Raw genomic sequence first — 23,674 nt, 5'->3', positions numbered from 1 at the left:
GTTAACGTCGGAACAAAAAGACATTTATGATACGATAATGCATTGTGTCGATAACAACGTTGGAGAAATTTTCTTTTTGGATGCGCCAGGAGGTAGTGGTAAAACATTTGTGATAAAACTGATTCTGGCATTGCGAGAGATTTCAGGCAAACATTACCTATAATACCTAGATCAACCCTTGCAGACGAAGTGAATGCTTGCCTGAAAAATTCTAATTTATGGGCACACGTAAAAACATTAAAATTAACTACAAATATGCGTGTCCAATTGCAAAACGATGACTCTGGTCAAACATTTTCAGATCAATTGCTGGCAATTGGAAACGGAAAGCTCCCAGTAGACTCAATTTCAGGACGTATACAACTACCTGCTGAATTCTGTAATTTAGTGACGTCCAAAAATGAATTGATTGAAAAAGTATTTCCGAATATTCTAAACAATTATAAAAATAATAAATGGCTAAGTGAAAGAGCGATTCTTGCACCCAAAAATATAGACGTCCACGAAATCAACAATATTGTTTTAACCAAGATTCGAGACAGGGCAGTCCTTTACAAGTCAGTCGACACAGTTTTGGAGCCAGATGAGGCGGTTAATTATCCATCTGAATTTTTAAATTCCGTGGATCTTTTAGGGTTTCCACCATACGTGCTACAACTAAAAATAGGCGTACCAATAATAGTGTTAAGAAATATCAACCCACCAAAGCTTTGCAATGGCACGCGACTCGCCGTAAAAAAAAAAAATGGAAAACGTAATAGAGGCCACAATCTTGACAGGGCCTTTTGGGGGTGAGGCTGTTCTTATTCCTCGCATTCCCATGATTCCAACGGATCTGCCTTTTCAATTTAAAAGATTGCAATTCCCAATTCGATTAGCATTTGCAATCACCATCAACAAAGCTCAAGGTCAATCATTAGAAAAATGTGGTATAGATCTTAATACTGATTGTTTTTCCCATGGACAGTTGTACGTTGCATGTTCGAGGGTCGGTAAACCTGACAATCTATTTATATGCAGCGACAATTGGTCAGCGAAGAATGTTGTATATTCGCAAGTTTTACGCAGTTAATTTGTATTGTATCTATCTATCTATCTATCTATATAAAAACGAGTTGTGTGTATGCATGTTTGATTGTTTTTAAAAAGAGCGTTTGCATATGACGTCATTATAAGTACTTAAGGCTTTGTATATGCACAGACAATGGGAAAGCCAAGAATATTGCATATTCGCAAGTTTTACGTAGTTCAAAACACATATATAAATCTATCTATATTCATAGGTGGCACACAGGGACACAACTACATTGGCGCGTAACGACTTACGCGCGCGGGGGGGCTTGGGGGGGCGAAGCGCCCTCAGAAACTAGGTGTTGGGGTGGCGCAAGGCTCCACCCCAACAGCCAGTATAATATATAATATTACTACAGGAAAATGCCTGTCTTCTTTTTACTTCTTTCGAATAGTGCTACCAGAGCAATAAAGATACGATTTATCAATTGGTAACGTATTTACAGAATAACAAGCGAGAAGTTTCCCCTCGTCGTCAAATATTGGTTTCAGACTTGCATTATCTTTGAGATATTATATCGTTGGAGATATCACTCTTCCATATCTACTGTAATAACACTTGAATCGTTATCGATACTCCGAAGAAATTCTACTTCTCGCTATCATGACAATAATAATATTTTCGTTTTTTTTGCAAGCCAACCCTCCGTGAACCCCCCGATGGAATTTTCTACCTATGTCACTCTATGACTAGACTGTGGCACCCTAAGATACAGTCTTAAGAAGGGTGGAGAGGCTAGAAGGTGTTATGTACCAGCCTTTGTGTGCTACACTGGCGCCAATAGGCACGAAACATTGGAAGTAACACTATTTTGCTTTAGGTTTAAGGATCGATTCTAGTTGAAACAGTTATTTTTTTGTTTGAAATTGTCTGAGAATGCTGTAGGCATTATAATTTACACCAGAGGGTGCCACAGACAAGTAATACAGTGGCACAGGTCGGGAATTGCAATGGAAGGTTGGCTTACGAAAACAAGAACCAATAGATTTAAAGCATGATTCTTAGCAAGAAAATGTCTGAGGAGTGTCTTAGGGAATGATTTCTCGTTCCGGAGGGTATTATGTGTCCCCCTTATTGTGCCACAGTAGCGTAAATTTGCATGGTATATCAGTGTTAGATTACAAATAACTAAAACTGTAGAATTTTTCTTGTTTGTTTCATCTATAATAAAAAGTACCTTTTGCAAATTTATATTAGATTGTGAATGTTTCCAATAGCTGATAAAGTGAGAGGCAAGGGGAAAAACTGCAAATATTTTGTAAACTAAAAAGAAAAAAGAAACTAAAAACTAAAAAGAAAAAAAAATTATTTCATCATATACCAATTCAAAAACGAATGTATATACAGACCGGGACACAGGGAATATAAATGACGACCGGGACACTCAAAGAGAACTTACAGACTTGGACACCGGGGGTGCGTTTGTTTACTTGTCCGATTACTAATCTGATTAATCCAAGCGTTTTTTGAGACACATATGACGTCAGAGGTTAGTCGGATTATCCCCTCAAACGCTCAGGATTACTTGTCCGTGGGCTGGCACTTTATAACCCCCAAATAAAAAGATTATTTGAGGATTGTGACGTCAATGCTATATATTTTTTTAAATGGATAAACATGTGAAATCGTTAAGTCTAGAGAAAAGACAAGGAAACTGTAAATAATAGAAATAATCTTAGCTTTTCAGTGACCTGTAAGTAATATTATGCATATTCCTTAGTATCTAAAGGGTTTTTGGTGTTCTAGGCCTGTCTTGCATAGGCTAAGCTTCATAAGGAGTCAGAAGAAAAGTTTTTTTGTTATTAAAAAGGTTGATTCTTAGGGAGGCAGCTATCACATTGGTGAGTTAGTCAAATGTTATTATATCAAATAGGCCTAGTTTCTAAACCATCCTATAATTTTTAGTTGAAAAAAATTTAGAATGATTAGGCTAATACCTATAGCCTTTTATATAGTCTATATTTGTTGAGATTGCTATTTAAACTGGATTTTTAAGATAAAGTAGGGGTAAAATTTTACTTTAGCTACTTTGAGCTATCTTTGAAAGAGGTTAGGCTAGGAAAATGAAACTTTCAGGGATGTGTCTACAGGCTAAAGTATGTCCCAGGAAGGTATTTTGAAGAACCTACTTCTACTTCTTTTCCCTCTAAAGGGTCCTGAAATTTTTGGGTGCCTTATTTTTTGGTTATCAGTTTCTTTTTCTCTGGCCTTAGTTCTTAATTATTCTGGCCTTAGACAACTCCTGTTGATTGAGTAGAACTTTAAGCCATAACACTGTTTTTTTCTAATTCTAGAAATAATGTTTATGCCACCTCATTATAGGTTAAATTTATGGCTTATATTATTTATTCTCCATGAATTTTTGTTTTATTTGATTTCATTGATGTCAGTTGCTTTCTGTTAAAAATACATTTATTTTTTTACATCAAGCTTCTTCTTTTGTGAAAAAATTTGAACTGTTTTTCTTTTTATATATTGTATAAAATGTAAAGGAATACCTGGCCCTTCATTTCACAGATGCAACTGAAAGTATTTGAGGCATCTTACATCAAAATTCATTTGACACATTTTAATGGTTTTTTTTTAGATGACATAGGACACCATTAAAGTTTTACATTTGCTTTGCTAAAAATTGTCTTAAAAAGTGCCAAGTTTAGAGAGTTATTTTAATATTTTTCTTGCTGATGAGTATAATCGTTTTTAAAATTCCTTCTGTTTAAAGCATTTTAGAGAGATTCTGAGCCAACCATGGGCATATTGTTGTTACAAATGATTTTTCTCAAATGGGCTTGTGGAAAACAAGTAGAACATATAATTTCTATTTTTTTATTATTTCAAGACCAGAATATCACAAAACTAAGCATTAATATTGCTGATTGTACCTTAAGTAAATACAATCCCTGTTGGAGTTTTTTTGATACCTGTTTAAAAATTTATTTGTTTTAATGAAATACATATTGTTTGTGGGACAGCAATGAGCAACTATGACTTGAGTTGTTTTTTTTTTTCAATATTTTCTTTTTTCCAAATAATTTTTGTTCTCTGGTGACATTTGTGTTCCTTCCTAAGTGGCTAGCACTCTAGGTTGAGAATCCTTTATCCAAAGGGCACAGGTTTAATTTCTGGCATTAGCAGTTTATTTGGTTTGGGACAGAGGTCAGTGATGTAACTCTGTAAGTTCAGCCAGAATTGGCCCAAACTTAACAGGTTACCTAGAGAAATCTGGGGTCAGTAAGCAGGAAGGACATGCAAAAGCATAGGATGACTGGCCCCTAGCTTCCTATTGCACTTCCTGTCTAAAGGATTACCTGGTCCTTTACTAGGCTTCTGACTTAGCCATAGGAGCTTTCTTTTAAACCCATTAAATATAAGTACAAAGGAAGAAATGCCAGTAAGGTGGTCCTTTTCAATGAATTTTTGATGTACAGACAACAGTATAGGTCATAAGAATTGGCTGGTGAATGTTTTGCAAGGTTTAAAAAATTTAGGGCAATTGCTCAGGTTGGCAACTGAGCACAAAAGTAAAATTTTGTGAATGGTTTTTCTTTGTGAATGTTATATTTATGTCTTGTCCAGAATTTTAAAGTTAATCTTCATTGTTTTGTTTTAATTTCCATGGCCCTAGGACTTTAGTGTATTAAAACCTACTATGTCCATCCATTTTCTTTTAAACAGAGAGGGGTTCTATGCTTCCTAGCTTCAATAAATTTATATGCAATTTTGAGACCAGGCTTACAAAGTAGGTCAAAACTTGCAAGTGGAACTATGATATGACTAATTAATTTGTAAGAAATGTATATCAATTTAAAGATTTAAAAAATTATGTAGAAAACAAACAAGACAAATAAATAAAAGTATCCCTTTACAACCATTTAATTAAGTTTAACAAATGCAGATCATCCCTAAGATTGAAATGAACAAAGCTTCAATTATGAATCTGTTTTCTTTAAACAGACTGAAGGGACAAACCTCCAAGCTATGACAAATTCAATCTCACTTTTGATCTCTTTCCTTTTCAATAGGAACTTTCTTTGGATTTTTTTCAACCAAGTAAAAACAGTAGGGACATGATCAGGTATAAGTGACCTTCCACTAAGCCTACATACCCAGGGGAAAATTGTGCAGCTATACTAATAATTGGTAAATTTTTTGTTGTTCACATGTTTGATTTACAAATAAAGTGAACATACTCCTTGATGCCTTTTTATATTTTTTACAAACATAATAAGTGCTTCAAGTACAAGTTTTTGAGCTCTTGAAAATGACCAAAGTATACTCAAATAGTTTTTGGGTATAAGAAAGCTTAAAACATTGGTCTCAAACTTACTGTTTCATTATTAATCCATTTTTACATGTTGTATAATCTATGAGCACTGATTTTCCACAATTTAGTTGGATTACTAAATTTTACAATATTATGCTGTATTTCTTCTTCTTTGATGCCAAATTTTCAATTAAGGTATGTGTTTTTGGTCATTTTTGACAAAATAATGTATGTTTTTCACTGCCAAAATTTGTTAGGTTAAGTAAGGTCAAAAAGTGCTTAAACTTGAACTAGCAAAATAAGCAATTATTATATTTGTAAAAAACATACAAAAAGGCATCAAGTGGTATATTCACTTTATTTGTAAATCAAAATATGAACAACAAGAAATTCACCTCTAACATGCCTAATTTGCAAACATATAGCCCAAATTATATATTTCCAATGTTTTCTGCCACCTTTTACTTGTTTATCCAGTTCTTGTTTTGCCACAGTTGCCTCAATTAACAGGCACTAGGGTTGAGGGATGGATTGGCAGAATCAATAGAAAATATGTAATTTCAGCTATAGATTTCCATATTAGGAGGGTTGGGGCTAAAGTAGAGCAGGGCTGCATGTAGAAAGCTATAATTATTATGTAAATTACAAAGAATCATCTTTTTTTTAACAGGTTTTCTTCTATAGGTCTACAGGTCCTTCTCTTGGCTTATACCACATCAAGCATTATATAACCAAAGAAGAATAAGTAGCAAAAAGCTATATATACATAAGCACATGTTATTTAAGAATGACTTCTCTAGTGCTTAACTATGACCCCTTAGTAATATTAACAAGAAACAAGGGTAAAACTGGTGCAAACAGTATTACTGGCTTTCATATAAAGTGAATATACCACTTGATGCCTTCTTTTATGCTATTTACAAATATAATAATTGCTTCTACTGCAAATTCAGATTTAAGCACTTTTTCACCTCTTGACCTCTTAAAAATGACCTATAAATGGAGTCATTCCAAATCTGTAATAGTTTAGAAACAAATTTGGGCTATATATTTGCACATCAGGGGGGTGGGGGTAAAGCATAGCTTATATTATATACGTAAACTAACCATTGCTGTTTTTTTTTAATGTGTTTGTGCACATCAAATTTTAATGAAAAGAGAAATCACCAGTGCAACAGCACACACATAAAAAAATTCAAGCAATGGTTAGTTTACTTATTTAATATATGCTACACTTTACCCCCACCCCCTGATGTGCAAATATATAGCCCAAATTTGTTTCTAAACTATTACGGATTTGTAATGACCCCATATATAGGTCATTTTTAAGAGGTCAAAAAGTGCTTAAATCTGAACTTGCAGTAGAAGCGATTATTATATTTGTAAACAGCATTAAAAAAGGCATCAAGTGGTATATCCACTTTATATGAAAGCCAGTAATACTGTTTGTACCAGTTTTACCCAATGGTAAAACTGGTGCAAACATAAATAGGTAACAGAAAAAGTAAAATTTAGTGTAAATGACTATCAGGAACTGGATACTGGATCAAGGGGGCCAAAAACAGGGCTATATAATTGGAGTTCAAAGAACGTGGTGATTTTTTAGTGAAAAAAAAACACTTCCCTGGCTAATTTAGGACTTTAAATTAATTAGCCTACCAAAATTTTCCTATCCTATGCAATTGAAATAGTTTTCCCTTTTCAGAGCATTAAGACAATTTATCACAATAAAAAATATCCAAAGCATCTTGAATGGAATGACTTAAAAAGGCAAATGACAACCACAATTTGAAATCTTACAATTAAACTTCTGGCCACACAAATTGTATTAGGCTACCCAGCTCTGAAATAATTGCTGAAGGTGTATTTGCCTGTAAAATTGGAAACAGGCCCAAAGTCCCAGCCTCTTCCTTGTCAGAACTTCACATAGCATTAAAACAATAATTGCACGTGACCAATGTTGTTATTATTCGCAATTAATCTTGCCCTTTTAAGTGACACCTGGCCAGACAAGTATTTGTTGCTATCTTTTAGGGGTTAAACCTCGATTAGTAAAAATCCCACTGGACAAGTAAACAAACGCACCCCGGGACACAAATGACGACTGGGACGTGTGTGTCGACTGACGTCATGTTTTGTGTCGACTTACGTCATGTTTGTGTGTCGACTGACGTCATGTTTGTGTGTCGACTGACGTCACGTTTGTCGACTATAAATGACGACTGGGACACACGGACACAACTACAACGGGACGCCGGGGGGCACAGGGGGATATATAAATGACGATGGGGACACAGGGAATGTTTGAATAGCAATCACCATCAACAAAGCTCAAGGGCAATCATTAGAATAATGAGGTATAGATCTGAATACGGATTGTTTTTCCCATGGACAATTATATGTTGCATGTTCAAGATTCGGTAAACCTGACAATCTATTTATATGTACAGACAATGGGACAGCGAAGAATGTTGTATATTCGCAAGTTTTACGTAGTTAAAAACACACACATATATATACTAGTTGGTGGGGGCGCTTCGCCCCCCCCCCCCCAAGCCCCCCCCGCGCGTAAGTTGTTACGCGCCATATTAGTTACGCGCCATTGTAGTTGTGTCCCTATGTCCCACCTGTGAATATAGATATATATATATATATATATATATATATATATATATATATATATATATATATATATATATATATATATATATATGTATATATAATATGTGTATATATGTATATATGTTTTTAACTACGTAAAACTTGCGAATATACAACATTCTTTGCTGTCCCATCGTCTATGCATATAAATAGATTGTCAGGTTTACCGACTCTTGAACATGCAACACATAATGGTCCATGGGAAAACAATTCGTATTCAGATCTATACCTCATGATTCTATTGATTGCCCTTGAGCTTTGTTGATGGTGATTGCTAATCGACCATTTCCTTTGTTGCCGTCGTCATTTATATATCCCCCTGTGCCCCCGGCGTCCCCGTTGTAGTTGTGTCCCTGTGTCCGGGTCGTCATTTATATTCCCTGTGTCCCCGTCGTCATTTGTGTCCCGGTGTCTCAGTCTGTGATTTCTATTTGAGTGTCCCGGGCGTCATTTATATTCGTCAGGATATTGTAGGGCATCGTAGCATCGATGAGTTTAAGCAATTCTTGTCAACTGATTGTTTCGCCTATAAAGAATATTATCTCGAGGTAAGAACTGATCACTGACCACAACGATTGCCACTTTGTTGATAGTTGGGTATCAGGAGGCATCAATTCGATTGCTGTTTTTAAGCAGAAGCACTAAATTATTATTTTTGTGGAAAAGATGATATATATAAATATATATATATATTTTCTTTTTAGTTTTTTTGTAGTTTTTACCTTTTTTAGTTTTTTTCTTCTTTTGTATTAATGCTAAAGCCAAGGTTCAAACCTGGAGCCTCTCGGACCTAGAACCTGAAACATAACGCTTTACCAACTCAGCTACTTCGGCGTGAATACATTCGTTTTAAGCAGCTTCCTCGGGTGTTGCCATTGTAGGTTCTTCAGTCATTTTACACTTAGAAATTTCTCTTTCAACGGTCTTCTTACAATTAAAAATTTGTCTTTGAACGATATTCTTAAATACCTGTGTCCTGGTCATTTATATTGCCTGTGTCCCGGTCGTCATTTGTGTCCCGGTATCCCAGTCTGTAATTTCTCCTTGAGTGTCCCGGTCGTTATTTATATTCCCTCTGTCCCGGTCGTCATTTGTGTCCCGGTCTGTAATTTCTATTTGAGTGTTTTTTCTTTTTTCAGTTTTCTTTTTCTTCTTTATTTTTCAGCTTCACTATGAAATACATATCGCCGAACCTTTATTTTTTTTAACTAAAATCTGGTAGGCATTGATGACCTTATCCAAGTCAAGATCCCAAACCCAATCATCATCGCTATCATTTTCAGTTTTGATATGTTTTGACTCTCGGTGTCCAGGTGGATCTTCATCTAACTGCGCGGTTTTGCGTTCTTAAGCCTCAAGCCTGTTTCCTTGCTGTTCTTTTGATTCCTCGGCACGCTTTCTTTTCTGACTTTCTCTATCAGCAGCAAGTTTTTTGGCATAGACTCTTTGAGCATCTTCATCGGCTTTTGCCATTGTAAGTTCATCAGTCATTTTAAACTTAAACATTAATAGATTTCTACGTGAACATATATGTCTTAAATATCTTTAATGACGTCACCGTCATAGCAAAAATGACGACAACTAACTTCATGACGCCAGTCGACACAGAAACATGACGTCACCTGATCCACAGACAGACAACTTATTTTTATATATATAGATAGATATAATTCTAAAATTGTCAGGTAATTTTCTATTTTGAAATAAAAACTAAAAATTATTGCTCAGACAACATAAATATTTTTGATATTTCCATAATAACTTTAGTGGTTCTGGACTGAAAACTAAATATGCTAATCAAATTGGGAATTGCAATCTTTTAGGTTGAAAAGGCAGATCCATTGGAATCATGAGAATGCGTGGAATAAGAAAAGCCTCACCCTCAAAAGGCCCTGTCAAGATTGTTGCCTCTATCACGTTATAACAGACATAACACGTCATTTGTGTCCCGGTCTGTAGTTTCGTTAGTCGACAAACTTGACGTCAGACGACAAACAACTTCATGACGACATACAGCTCAATCCTTATAATGACGTCAGTCGACAAACATGACGTCAGTCGACACACAAACATGACGTCAGTCGACAGACAGACAAACAACTTATTTTTATATATATATATATATATATATATATATATATATATATATATATATATATATATATCTATATATATAAAAATAAGTTGTCTGTCTGTCTGTGGATCTGTGGATCAGGTGACGTCATGTTTCGGCTGACGTCATGAAATTAGTTGCCGTCATTTTTGCTTTGAAGGTGACGTCATTCAATTTATATAAGACATATGTTCGCGTAGAAATCTATTAATGTTTAAGTTTACAATGACTGATGAAGATGCTCAAAGAGTCTATGGGCACACGTAAAAACATTAAAATTAACTACAAATATGCGTGTCCGATTGCAAAACGATGACTCTGGTCAAACATTTTCAGATCAATTGCTGGCAATGGGAAACGGAAAGCTCCCAGTAGACTCAATTTCAGGACGTATACAACTACCTGCTGATTTCTGTAATTTAGTGACGTCCAAAAATGAATTGATTGAAAAAGTATTTCCGAATATTCTAAAAAATTATAAAAATAATAAATGGCTAAGTGAAAGAGCGATTCTCGCACCCAAAAATATAGACGTCCACGAAATCAACAATATTGTTTTGACCAAGATTCAAGACCAGGCAGTCCTTTACAAGTCAGTCGACACAGTTTTGGAACCAAATGAAGCGGTTAATAATCCATCTGAATTTTTAAATTCCATAGATCTTTCAGGGTTTCCACCACACGTGCTACAACTAAAAATAGGCGTACCAATAATACTTTTAAGAAATATAAACCCACCAAAGCTTTGCAATGGCACTCGACTTGCCGTAAAAAAAACAATGGAAAACCTAATAGAGGCCACAATCCTGACAGGGCCTTTTGAGGGTGAGGCTGTTCTAATTCCTCGCATTCCCATGATTCCAACAGATCTGCCTTTTCAATTTAAAAGATTGCAATTCCCAATTCGATTAGCATTTGCAATCACCATTAACAAAGCTCAAGGTCAATCATTAAAAAAATGTGGTATTGATCTTAATACTGATTGTTTTTCCCATGGACAATTGTACGTTGCATGTTCGAGGGTCGGTAAACCTGACAATCTATTTATATGCAGCGAGAATTGGACAGCGAAGAATGTTGTATATTCGCAAGTTTTACGCAGTTAATTTGTATTTCGGAACCAAATGAAGCGGTTAATTATCCATCTGAATTTTTAAATTCCATAGATCCTTCAGGGTTTCCACCACACGTGCTACAACTAAAAATAGGCGTACCAATAATACTTTTAAGAAATATCAACCCACCAAAGCTTTGCAATGGCACGCGACTTGCCGTAAAAAAAAAACAATGGAAAACCTAATAGAGGCCACAATCTTGACAGGGCCTTATGAGGGTGAGGCTGTTCTTATTCCTCGCATTCCCATGATTCCAACGGATCTGCTTTTTCAATTTAAAAGATTGCAACACAGACAATAGGACAGCGAAGACTGTTGTATATTCACAAGTTTTACGTAGTTAATTTGTATTGTATCTATCTATCTATCTATCTATATAAAAACGAGTTGTGTGTATGCATGTTTGTTTGTTTGTAAAAAGAGCGTTTGCATATGACGTCATTATTAGTACATACGGCTTTGTATATGGACAGACAATGGGAAAGCCAATAATGTTGTATATTCGCAATTTTTACGTAGTTTGAAACACATATATAAATCTATCTATATTCACAGGTGGGACACAGGGACACAACTACAATGGCGCGTAACTAATATTGCGCGTAACGACTTACGCGCACGGGGGGGCTTGGGTGGGCACGAAGCGCCCCACCAACTAGCTGTTGGTGTGGCGCGAAGCGCCACCCCAACAGCTAGTATATATATATATATATATATATATATATATATATATATATATATATATATATATATATATATATATATATATAGATATGTATATCTATATTCACAGGTGGGACACAGGGACATAACTACAATGGCGTGTAACTAATATGGCGCGTAACGACTTACGCGCGCGGGGGGGGCTTGGGGGGCAAGAAGCGCCCCCACCAACTAGGTGTTGGGGTAGCGCGAAGCGCCACCCCAACAGCTAGTTACAAATAATTGACAAGATAAATCATGTGATTTACGTCATATTTATGAGTAAACATGGCTCTTTAAAATCCTAACATCTTAGACTCTTTGTACTTAGTTACGAATCTCTAAGGATATTATGTAAATTGCAAAAATATTTATGGTATCTTATCAAGAATTGCAATTTTTTAGTTAAAACTACAGAAATACCTAAAAATTTTAAAAGAGGTTTTATTTTCAATTAGGTGAAATTCAATAATAGCACTAAATATAGATAAAATATAAAGTATAAAAAAATAGTTCGTAAATATCTGTGAAGAAGAATGATCCAAAACTGTCCCAGTTGTTTGAACGCAAATATTTATTGTGATGAAAAAACTGGAGAATTGGCTTGTGAAGAGTGTGGGACTATAATTGATGATTTTGCCGTTGATGTATCCGTACAATTTGCTGAGAATGCTAAAGGTAGTTCTTCTGCTGAATCCAGATTTGTAGCCCATGACAGAAAAGGAGCAGGTATAGTTCTCTCCCGCCCAATTACGCTTAAAAAAGGAAGAGATCGCATCGAACACATTTCTGCACTCTTACGGATAGATGGTGACAGAAATGTTGTAGATTTTGCTAAATCTATATATCAAGATGCCGTTGATAAAAGATTAACTATAGGTCGATCTGCATTGATTACCGCAGCTGCCTGTGTATATATTGCTGCCAGATATAAAAACAAAGAGCTCATGTTAATAGATTTAGCTGAAAAATGTCAATTAGATACCACCAAAGTATTCCACGTATTTTCAGATATAAGCTTTAACCTTAACTTAAAAGTACCATTCCACGATCCTTGCATATTTGTTACTCGGTTCGCTTACGCCCTGGGATTGGGTCGACAAACCAGCGAAATAATCAAGATATCGTCAATATTCGTAAAACAAATGAAAGCTGACTTCATTACTCTTGGAAGGTATCCAACTGGTATAATTGCTGCCGCACTGATCCTTGCTTGTAGAAGCGTTGGGATAGATAAAAGTGTTGATGATCTGATCAAAGTTGTGAATGTGCACCATACAACAATCAGACGAAGAATGATGGAGTTTGCTCTAACTGAATCTGCCCAACTAACTGCAGAAGAACTTCGAGAAAGGGATGTAAACGGTCAAAATCTACCTGAATCTGATCAGCCACCTTGTGTTGTGAAGCAAAAAATCAAAGCTAGAAGACCTCATCCACCAACCCTATCATCAGATGAAATCAATGCACTGGTTAAAGAAATCAATGGAAAGCTAGATAAAATTAGAGAGCAACACGAACGAAAGATCAAGGCAAGGTACCTGACTGGCAATCTAGATAATCGAAATATGGAAATAGAAACCGAAGAAGTTATTGCGGAGGATGTGGACGCAATTCTGAATGAAGATCCAAATGTTGACGATGAGGAAGAAATAGAACCAATCAGGGAAAGGAAGGAACAAAAACAATTAGAGTATTCATCAACTCTTGTAGGAACTGGTTTTAATAATGAAGAAGCAGATAGGAGCAGATATCCAAAATTTCAAAGGCTCTGGGAATGGGCTCAAAGAGCTGACAAGAAAACATTTGAAATGTGTGCTAAGGACAATGGAGAGCTTGATTTGACTGGAATTGACGATGAGGAATTATCCTATTATCTCTGTGCCGATGAGCAGGAAGTTTCTAATAGGAAGAGATTGTTTTGGAAACCAGAATATGATTCTATCTTAAAAGAAAAAGCTCGGAGAAAGAAATTACGGTTCTCAAAAAATACAAAACGACTGACAAAGCGTACACCAAGAGCAAAACAAAGTGAACTACTCGGCAACACTAGTGCTGAGTCATTTGAGAAAATGGTGAAGAAAACCTCTTTTGGAAAGAAAATTGACAATGAACAGTACGAAAATATTATGAAGTTCTTAAACGAAGGAAAGGAACCAACAAACGAAAATTCAACTGTTACTAACCAGAAAGAATGTGTGAACAAACCAACATCCCCCATAAAACATTTGGAGAAAGTATTTCCAAAAAAGGAAGTCTTTAACTTGGTTGCAGATGACTATTATGTCCAGGAAGGATCTGCGGCAAATCCCGCGTCAGAGGATATTTCCTTAGATGATAGTGATTATTATGAGGAAGAAGAAAATTTTGAAGAGATGGAGCAAACATTTGAAGAATATTGAGTTCCCTTGTTACTTCTTATAAATGATAAATTTTACTCCATTTTATCCTGTTTATTATTTATCGTTTTGCTGTAATTACTTGGGTTAATGTAATATTCATCGATTAGTTTTTCATTTTCTTTTTTACCTAGCTTTAATGCACATGGGCATTTTCTGGTGACGTTGTTAGTCAACATTGTTCATAAGCAATCTGGTCTAGGGAGACATTGTTTATCAACAATCGTATTCTAGCTACCAGCAAAGATTTTGAAAACGAACCGAGTCGGAATTTTGATTGTCAAACTTGTTGGTTAAAGTTAAGCAAGATTTTTCAAGGAAAGCCTAAAATTTATCAAAACATTAAATCTGAAAATAATATGAATTACCGTCGAAACTATAAAAATAATTATTCTGTATCTAAAAAATTGTTCTTGATCCACAATTGTTGATAAGCAATTTTTTCTCGTGACTACTGATATGGCCTTTAGTAAGAAAACTGCACAGCTAGACAAAATTATAAATAATTAAGTCAATATTTCTTTTGTCATATTGAGGCAAGCCCAGACCAATTATTCATAACCGTTTGACCTTTTGGTTGAAGAAACCCAATAAAACGAAGCCTTTATTTTAGCAGTCAAAACAGTGAATCATTATTTGTCTATTTACTGTTTGAAGAGAATATATGATATTGTTTATGATGATGATCCATTAAATTTTTTTTGTACTGAATTGTTATGATCCCTTTATATTAGGAATACGACTACTAATGGAATGTATAAAAGTTTACACAAATAATAATGTGAAAGACTAATACTGTTGTAGATTGACATAAAGCCAAAAAACTTGAAAAATATCTCGCTCTCCCCCTTAATAAAACTAGAAGTGTCCACTGTCTTCCTATTTCTTTTCTGACGTAAAGAACCGCTTTTGCATGACCTTCCTTGTGCCCTGTATACAAATGGCAACATGTCCGTATAAACTCCGAAAAAACATGAAGCTCTAGGAAAAATAAAATCTTCTATATGTATAAAAACGTAGTGTCTGTCCGTCTGTTACACTGTCTTCTATAAAAAAGGAAAAAAAAATTAAGAAGAAAAAGAAAACTAAAAAAGAAGAAAAACATTAAAAAAACTAAAAAAAGGTAAACAACTAAAAAAAACTGAAAAGAAAAAAAAACTAAAAAGAAAAAAAGAAAAAACTAAAAAAAAGAAAGAAACTAAAAAAGAAAAACCAAAAAAGGAGAAAAAAAACAAAAAATAAAGTTGAAAAAGAACACTAAAAAAGAAGAAAAAAACAAAAAAAACTAAAAAAAGGTATAAAATTAAAAAAAAACTAAAAAGAAAAAAAAGAAAAAAACACTAAAAAAAACTAAAAAACTAAAGTAAGATTTTCAAACAAGGCGTTTCCAATAATGTGCTTTTTGGTTTGATGTGACTCTGTTTTTAGTTGATATGGGTTATTTTATTTCTTAGTATGGGATGTGATCGTCTTTGATCAAGAATTTGTTCTTTGTTATAACTAAGTTCCTTCTTTATGGTAAAATTACAAACAATCCTAAGTATGGCAACATACCCTGGACAAGTAACTTTTAAAAATATATTTGTATTATCTCAACTTTTAGTTACTATGTGGTGTAGTTTTTTCTTTAACAGGTTTCGACAATATCTGATGAAACTTACTTAGTCCCCATTTATAATGAACCATGTCGACCCTTCATGTATTTTATTTTAAAGTTATCCCTGATTATTCTAGTTTAAACGTAAAAATCATATTTTGGTTAAAACCCTAAAAAGAAACATTAAACTACACATATCCTTTATGCAAAATTTTTAAAAGATGATTTTATTCTATTATAACTTTTAGTTACTATATGCCATGGTATGTTCTTTATTAGGTTTCACACATTTTCATAACTATGGTATTGATTTCTGCATATATATTGAACTATACATATCCTTTACATAATTTTAGCTACTGTACGTCTTGGTCTATTATTTACTAGGTTTGAACTATTTTAACAACCATGATATGAATGGAACTTAAAGAACCACCATTTACAGGGAACTATACCGATGCTTTTTGTCATTGAAAATCAAATTCCATTTTGATGTTTATATGCAAGATGATGTTAATAACACTCACTACTCAATTTTCATACCAAAATATAGTTTTTGTGATACTTCAATTCAATTTAAAGCAAGTGTTTTGCTAGTTACAAAAGGTACTAGATGTAGAAATTCTCTTTAAAACTATTCCTCAAACAGCTCCATATTAAGTTCCGGTGCCCTACTAGCTGCAGACAAAGCAAACATGAACGAAAAGAGATACCATCAATGCAGATTATCATGCTTACAGCCACTTATTCTTTTTTCAAGATTAAGTCATTTCCTCGTTATTTAAGCCAAGGAATTGTGAATTTCTTGAATAGGGGTTTCAAATAAGGCAATTCTACTAGTGTACTTTATGTTTTGATCTGACTCAATATTTGGGAGCTATTGGCCATCTATTTTATTCTCTGGGACATGATTTTATCTTACTCGGTTTCCAGCTACCACTAAAACCCAGAGACTGTTGAAACTTACATATCCCACTTTTATAATTAACAGTAACAATCTTTTATATAAAAACTTCAGCTTCCTACAACCCTGATATAGATGAAACATAGTGCTTAGATTTAGCGCTGATATACTATTTTAGTTGCTGGTTGATTTCGGAAATTTTATTAAAAGTATTCTTTATTACAGCAAACTCAACTACTTGGTGAATTTCAAGTCTTTTAATTGGTGACTGAGTATCAAAAAAATAATAAAAAAGCTCTTTTGAATAGAGCAAACTCAGCTATTAGGTATATTCCGAGTGTCGTAGTTGCTGATTGAGCTTCCAAAATTTAATAAAGAACTTTTGACTACAATAAGCTGAGGGAATTGACAAATTCCAAGTTTTAGTTTCTGGCTAAGCAACAAATAATTAATAAAATGACTTTTGATTACAACAAATTCAGCTACTTGGTAAATTTCGAGTCTTTGAATTGGTGACTGAGAATTAAAAAAATAATAAAAAAGTACATTCACATACACCAAAATCTGCTAGTAGGCAAATTCCGAGTGTCTTAGTTGCTGACTGATAATCAAAAATTAAATAAAAATCACTTTTGACTACAATAAACTACGTAAGTTGATAGACTCCGAGTGTTTACATGAAAGCTGGATAACAAAACAAGAGCTCATATGGCAATTGTGACGAGGTCGGAAGATCTAAGAGCCAAAAGCTCATATGGTATGAGTTCTAGCAAAATTCTAAGAATGAATAGAGTGCTTTAAAAAGAAAATCAGAGGCTTAATGCCGGTTGGGATTTAAAATAAAAGCTCTGACTCACGAGGTCCTTCTATATATTAAAATTCATTAAGATCCGATCACCCACTCGTAAGTTAAAAATGCCTCTATTTTTCTAATTTTTCCTCTCCCTTCAGCCCCCCAGATGGTCGAATCGGGGAAAACGACTTTATCAAGTCAATTTGTACAGCTCCCTGACACGCCTACCAATTTTCATCGTCCTAGCACGTCCATAAGCACCAAACTCGCCAAAGCACTGAACCCCACCACCTAACTCTCCCAAAGAGAGCAGATCAAGTCCGGTTACGTCAATCACGTATTTACGACATTTATTAGCGTTTTCCAAGATTTCCAGTTTCCCCCTCCAACTTCCCCCAATCTAAACAATTCTGTTCGGAATAAGAGCACTGAGATATGAGTTCCTTCTAAATATTAAATTTCGTTAAGATCCGGTCACCCGTTCTTAAGTTAAAAATACCTCAATTTTTCTAATTTTTCCAAATTAACAACCCCCAGCTCCCCCAAAGAGATCAGATCCGTACTAATTAAGTAAATCTCGTATCTATAACTTGTTTTTATTCTTCCCATCAAGTTTCATCCTGATCTCTCCACTCTAAGCGTTTTCAAGATTTCTGTTTCCCCCCTCGAGCCCTCTATGTCCCAGGATCCGATTCGAATTGAAAATGGAGCATCTGAGACCTAAGATTCTTCTATATATCAAGTTTCATTAAGATCCGGTCACCCATTCGTAAGATACCTCGATTTTCACGTTTTCAAGAATTCCCATTTCCCCCTCCAACTCCCTTCAATGTCACCGGATATGGTCGGGCTTTAAAATGAGAGTTCTAAGGCACAAGATCCTTCTAGATATCAAATTTCATTAAGATCTGATCACCCACTCGTAAGTTGTGAAATACCTCGTTTTTTTCTAATTTTTCCAAATTACCCCACCCCCCCTCAAATCTACAAATGAGAGCGGATCCGGTCCGGTTAAGTCAGTCACGTATCTTGGACTTGTGCTTCTTCTTCCCACCAAGTTTCATCTTGATTATTACACTTTAAGCGTTTTCCGGGATTTCTGGTCCCCCCCCTTAATGAAACTGGATCCGGTCGGGATTTAAAATAAGAGATCAGAGTTTCGAGGTCCTTCTAAATATGAAATTTCATTTAGATACGATCACTCTTCCGTAAGTTAAAAATATCTCATTTTTTCTATTTTTTTTTAGAATTAACCCTCCCCCCCCAATTCCCCCAAAGAGAGCAGATCCATTCCTTGTGCTTATTTTTCCCACCAAGTTTCATCCCGATCCCTCCACTAAGCATTTTCCAAGATTTTAGGTTCTACCCCCCTCCCAACTTCCCCTTCACCGGATCTGGTCATAATTTAAAATAAGAGCTCTGAGACATGATATTCTTCCAAACTTTAAATTTCAATAAGATCCGATCACTCCTTCGTAAGTTAAAAATACATCATTTTTTATAATTTTTCAGAATTAGCCCCCTCCACTCCTCCAAACAGAACAGATCCGTTCCGGTTATGTCAATAACGTATCTGGGACTTCTGCTTATTTTTCCCACCATGTTTCATCCTAATTCCTCCACTCTAAGCGTTTTCCACGATTTTAGGTTCCCCTCTCCAATTCCTCCCAATGTCACCGGATCTAGTCGGGATTTAAAATAACAGCTCTGAGACACGATATCCTTCCAAACATGAAATTTCATTAAGATCCCATCACCCGTTCGTAAGTTATAAATACTTCATTTTTTCCGAATTACCCCCCCCCCCCCAGATGGTCAAATCGGGAAAACGACTATTTATAAATTAATCTGGTCCGGTCCCAAGTGCCATAAAAATCAATAAAAGCACTTCTGACGACCACAAATTCAGCTACTTGATAAATTCTGAGTCTTTTAATTGGTGACTGATTATCAAAAAGTTAATAAAAAAAGCACATTTGCATAGAACAAACTAGGGTAGTAGGTAAATTCCGAGTCTTAGTTGCTGACTGAGTATGCCCTTCGAGGTTGGATATAGATAACCATAAGTTCCCTGTAAAAAAAGCCATAGCAACTGATTCAGTGGGACACATAAGTTTTCCGGTTTACTTTACCCAAGCGATCGTCATAAGAAAAAGACTAGCAGACTTTTACCATCCCATTTGAATTAATATAAATTGGTTTACTAAAGTGTTTATATACCTCTAATTCAGTGAAGGAAGAATACATGCTAATCATGTCCAAGACAGGTATTACTAAAGTCGTCATTCCTCTTATTTAGTGAAGGTTGTATGTACATGTTAATCAAGTTCTGACAGGAATATGTAGGTCATTTACCCGATATGCTGGCTAAGTAAACGGGTTATGCTAATGAGGATCGTGTAGACTCTACAATGACCATACTAATCGCTTTTCAATTTTGTATCCAGTGCTTTCAGGACCCTTCGATAACATTTACGGAGACAGTTTCGAGATATTTCCGGAATTAAGGTTTTTGCTGCTTTTCTGGCAAACCAATATATTTTCATTGATTTTGGGGATTGGAGTTCTTTTTCCAAAGATTTGTCATTTAAACTCTCAAGCTGACCTCTAAAAACTTATGCCCAGTTCTGAGCCATATTATCAGGTAGGGGGAGTGAATAGCGTTTTCACTAATATTACCTTGGTCCTAGAATATGGGGGTAGTACTTTCGAATCGATCAGAGAAAATAAAAAATTCGACCCACTGTCACGTCCCTTAGCACTCTATGTCCTTCCAACAAAACGAGAGGTCATCAGGGAAGAATCCAAAAAAGTTTTGTATATTAGAAGGAGGAAAGGGGCAAGGGTATTTCTAAATTAAAATAAACAAAGACGTAAATGGGAAGGTATTTTACAAAATATACGGATCAAAACTCTCCCTACAATTGGCGATTGCAGAAATTAAATGATCTTACTCAAAGTCTGGTTACTTATAGTAAATGCCGCGGGATTTTACAAAAACAATAAAAAAATTCTAATTGCTCTAGAGATTACGTTTGCATGATTAAAGCCACTTAAATAAGATTACACTATATATGGGCGCCATTTTCAGTAAACCAATGTTAATTTTTCATTTAATTTTTCAAGTTTTAAGCCGACCAAAAATATTTTGGAGGGGACAAACCCCCTCTCCCTCATAGGAGAAAGAATACAACAATTGTTTTGGAGAGGGTATATTCCCAACCCCTTTTCAGAACTTGTAGACGAAAATTTCAAGCCATTTGGAAAAAGATATTGTTACCCTTGTTTGTGTCCTATTTCGGGAGAAGAGGGACCAGTTAATTATTTACAGAGCCTATTAGTCCCCATGGGCCAAGAATTGAAAGATGTAACTTTAGAATCAAACGGAAGAGGAATTTTTGGTATCTTTTCAAACTCCATTTTGGGGCTCTAATGACCCCAAACAGATTTTTTATTCAATACTAGGGTCTCCTGGGCCCGGATACTCAGAGGCTTAAGTTTAAATTAATTTCGTCAAAAAACAAAGCAAAAACAAATGGGCCCTTTCTTAAGAGGTTTGTGCCTAAACCTGTCCAGCATTGATTTATGTAGTTACATTTTCTATTACTTTTACTTTATTGTTGCAAAATAAATAGACAACATGACAGTTTATGAGATTAACATACAAGAAAATAGATTTTCCTTTAGTTGACTTCCTTCAAGTAGACGAGATTGTTCAAAGAGACAATGAAGATTTTAATAGATCCATACTATCAAATTGTCTTAAAGAAATATCCACCGATTTCCGAAGAAAACCCTAAGGATTTTGAGGATATCATTATAGTCTAACTGGATAACAAACACCGTCTCAAATGCTAAATATGGTTAATGACTAGAATACATTTATAATAATCTACTTTCTAAAATTATTGTTGATACCTCGTTTCATTTTGACTTTAAACTTCACTATCATAGAATTTGCTGAGATGGTCAATTACACTGTGACTATGTACGACAACTATGTAGATTTATGGGTGAATGTTGCGGTTGCTATCCAAAATTTTTCACCTTTGGCTCTTTAGTTCTGTGTTGCCACTTACTTTGAAAAATCAACTTCATCACTCCTCTTTAATTTCATTGTCTGACAGCTCATTTTCAAGGTGCTTTGAAGGGCCAGCTACGTCTAAATCGTTTTCCTTAGTCTCAGATATATATTGCAAATTTCCTGAATGATAGCTAGAAGACTGTTCTTTGGTGCACTCACAAGCACCCCCCTCTTCAGCTTTGTACTGAGGCTCACAGCCATGAGAAACAGATGGGGTAGCTTGATCAATTTCTAGCTTTTTAAATTTAGCGTCACTGATCGTGTCAAGCAATGCATCATCATGACTGACAGTTGATCCAGCTTCACGAGAGATTTCCACCTGGGAATCCAGATTGTGGGCAGATTGAATATTAACCCCACCTTTGAAATTTGATACCTTTTGTGTCTTTGAGAAGCTTTTGTTTTTCCTGAGCTCGATTAGACTTAAATTTCCCTTCTTTTTGCTATGCAGATTAATAGTCCTTTGCTTCTGTTCAAGCATCGTAGATTTCGGTGGTATAAATTGTTCAAGAAATCCTTTTTTAGTTTCTGGTGACTGACTTGTCATATCATTTTGACTTATTACTTTATATTCACCTCTAACATCTCGATTATTATCAAGTTCCCATTCTTTGCAAGTCCTTGCTTGCTTGTAAGATTTATAACGTTCTTGGGTAGTTAAAGCTTTTCGAACCTGAAATGAATAAAACGGAATGAGCATAGTCGACTTAAAACATAGCGAAGTGAAATGAATAGCGACTGAAAATCAAACGTTTGATAAAATCAGACGTTGATCAACCTCTTAAAAAGGCTCTGCGGCTATTAATAAAAAAAAAGTAGAGACAGAAATAAATACACTTAATTCGATAAAATTATAGTTTAAGCAACCACCTAAAAAGTCTCTGCGGTTATTGATAAAAAAGGAGGGGAAAAATTTATGATTTTCAATAATAAAATAGAAATTAATAGAAAGTATTCCAGCCAAATTTAGTATTTCCACCAGCTTACTGACAAAAGAAATTATTAATTTTCGCTGAAAGCCACACAATTATCAACAGAATTATTGGAACAAGAGCTGCTGCTGCAAGAAAAAATTGCGCCAAAATATCACATCTCGGGAGTTTTGCAAAACTTAGTTTACAATGGTGTAGGCTCTCACACCTAAATTCTTGCTGTAACAGAATCCATCACAAATTGCACGCCAAGGGTTTTTCCATTGTAAAAAGGAAGGGGAAACTTGAAAATTTAAACAAAGGAGGATAAAAAAATAGCAGCAAATTAACCCTACCCTAATTTAATATTTACACCAGTTTAGTGACGGATGCCATCACTGATCTTCGTTGAAAGTCTCACAATTATTAGCAAAATTCCTCGAACAAGAGCTGCAGCAAAATAACCTCACGGAAATTTACAACTCATGAATTTTGCAAAAATTGAGCTGAAAAAAGTATTGGTTCTCACCACTAAGTTCTTGCCTGAACAGAACTCAGCACAAATCCCCTGCCCCAGTAAACTTGAGCACGCCCATGGTTTCTTCAAGAGAACATTCCCGAAATCACAAGAAAATTGGAAGAGTGAGGTAAAATTATATTTTTATTTCAGATCCCCTTCTCAAAATTTTTATTTGGAGGCTATAAGAAATAAAGCTATTATCATGGGTTACAACATTACTGCATGCCCATGGTTTTTCAAAAAAGCCTTCCCTAATTCACGGGAAAATTGGAAGTGGCAAAACAATATGCTTTTGTTTTGCCCCCCCCCCCCAAATGTCAATTTGGTAGACCTATGAGTGCTATACAGCTTGTGATGCTATTTTTAAACCATGTTATGCCATGAAGCCCCCATGGTCTTTAAGTTTTATAGATAGTTGGAAAAAATAAGGCCCATTGACTTGGGTTGCAATTGTGCACGCAGAGTATAGAATTATACGCCCAATTTGGCGTTATAGATGCGATACTTTTCTAACAAAAGCTGAGAATAACATGCGTAAC

General features: G+C 35.1%; 3 protein-coding genes across 6 annotated transcripts in view; 2 read left to right on the top strand and 1 right to left on the bottom strand.

Annotated features, from left to right (window-relative positions):
- The first annotated feature begins 2,570 nt into the window (after positions 1 to 2,570).
- Positions 2,571 to 23,674, top strand: part of LOC136024916 (uncharacterized) — a 202,087-nt gene continuing 180,983 nt past the window's right edge. The window contains exon 1 of the mRNA XM_065700490.1: positions 2,571 to 2,765. The gene's annotated coding sequence lies outside the window, so the exon portion shown is untranslated. The remainder of the gene's footprint in view (positions 2,766 to 23,674) is intronic.
- LOC136024905 (transcription factor IIIB 90 kDa subunit-like) lies at positions 12,371 to 15,569 on the top strand. Its single transcript, XM_065700462.1, has one exon. It carries the CDS (start codon positions 12,464 to 12,466, stop codon positions 14,327 to 14,329), a length of 1,866 nt encoding a protein of 621 aa, XP_065556534.1. The 5' UTR covers positions 12,371 to 12,463; the 3' UTR covers positions 14,330 to 15,569.
- LOC136024911 (uncharacterized) overlaps positions 21,210 to 23,674 on the bottom strand; it is a 49,735-nt gene continuing 47,270 nt past the window's right edge. For all 4 annotated transcript variants that reach the window (XM_065700474.1, XM_065700475.1, XM_065700477.1 and 1 more), the window contains one exon: positions 21,210 to 22,377. In XM_065700474.1, coding sequence (XP_065556546.1) covers positions 21,718 to 22,377 — 660 coding nt within the window. In that variant the 3' untranslated portion in view covers positions 21,210 to 21,717. The remainder of the gene's footprint in view (positions 22,378 to 23,674) is intronic.

The sequence above is a fragment of the Artemia franciscana genome, chromosome 3 (genome assembly GCF_032884065.1).
Source record: "Artemia franciscana chromosome 3, ASM3288406v1, whole genome shotgun sequence".
Classification (NCBI taxonomy): domain Eukaryota; kingdom Metazoa; phylum Arthropoda; class Branchiopoda; order Anostraca; family Artemiidae; genus Artemia; species Artemia franciscana.
This window is presented reverse-complemented; position numbering and strand designations above follow the sequence as displayed.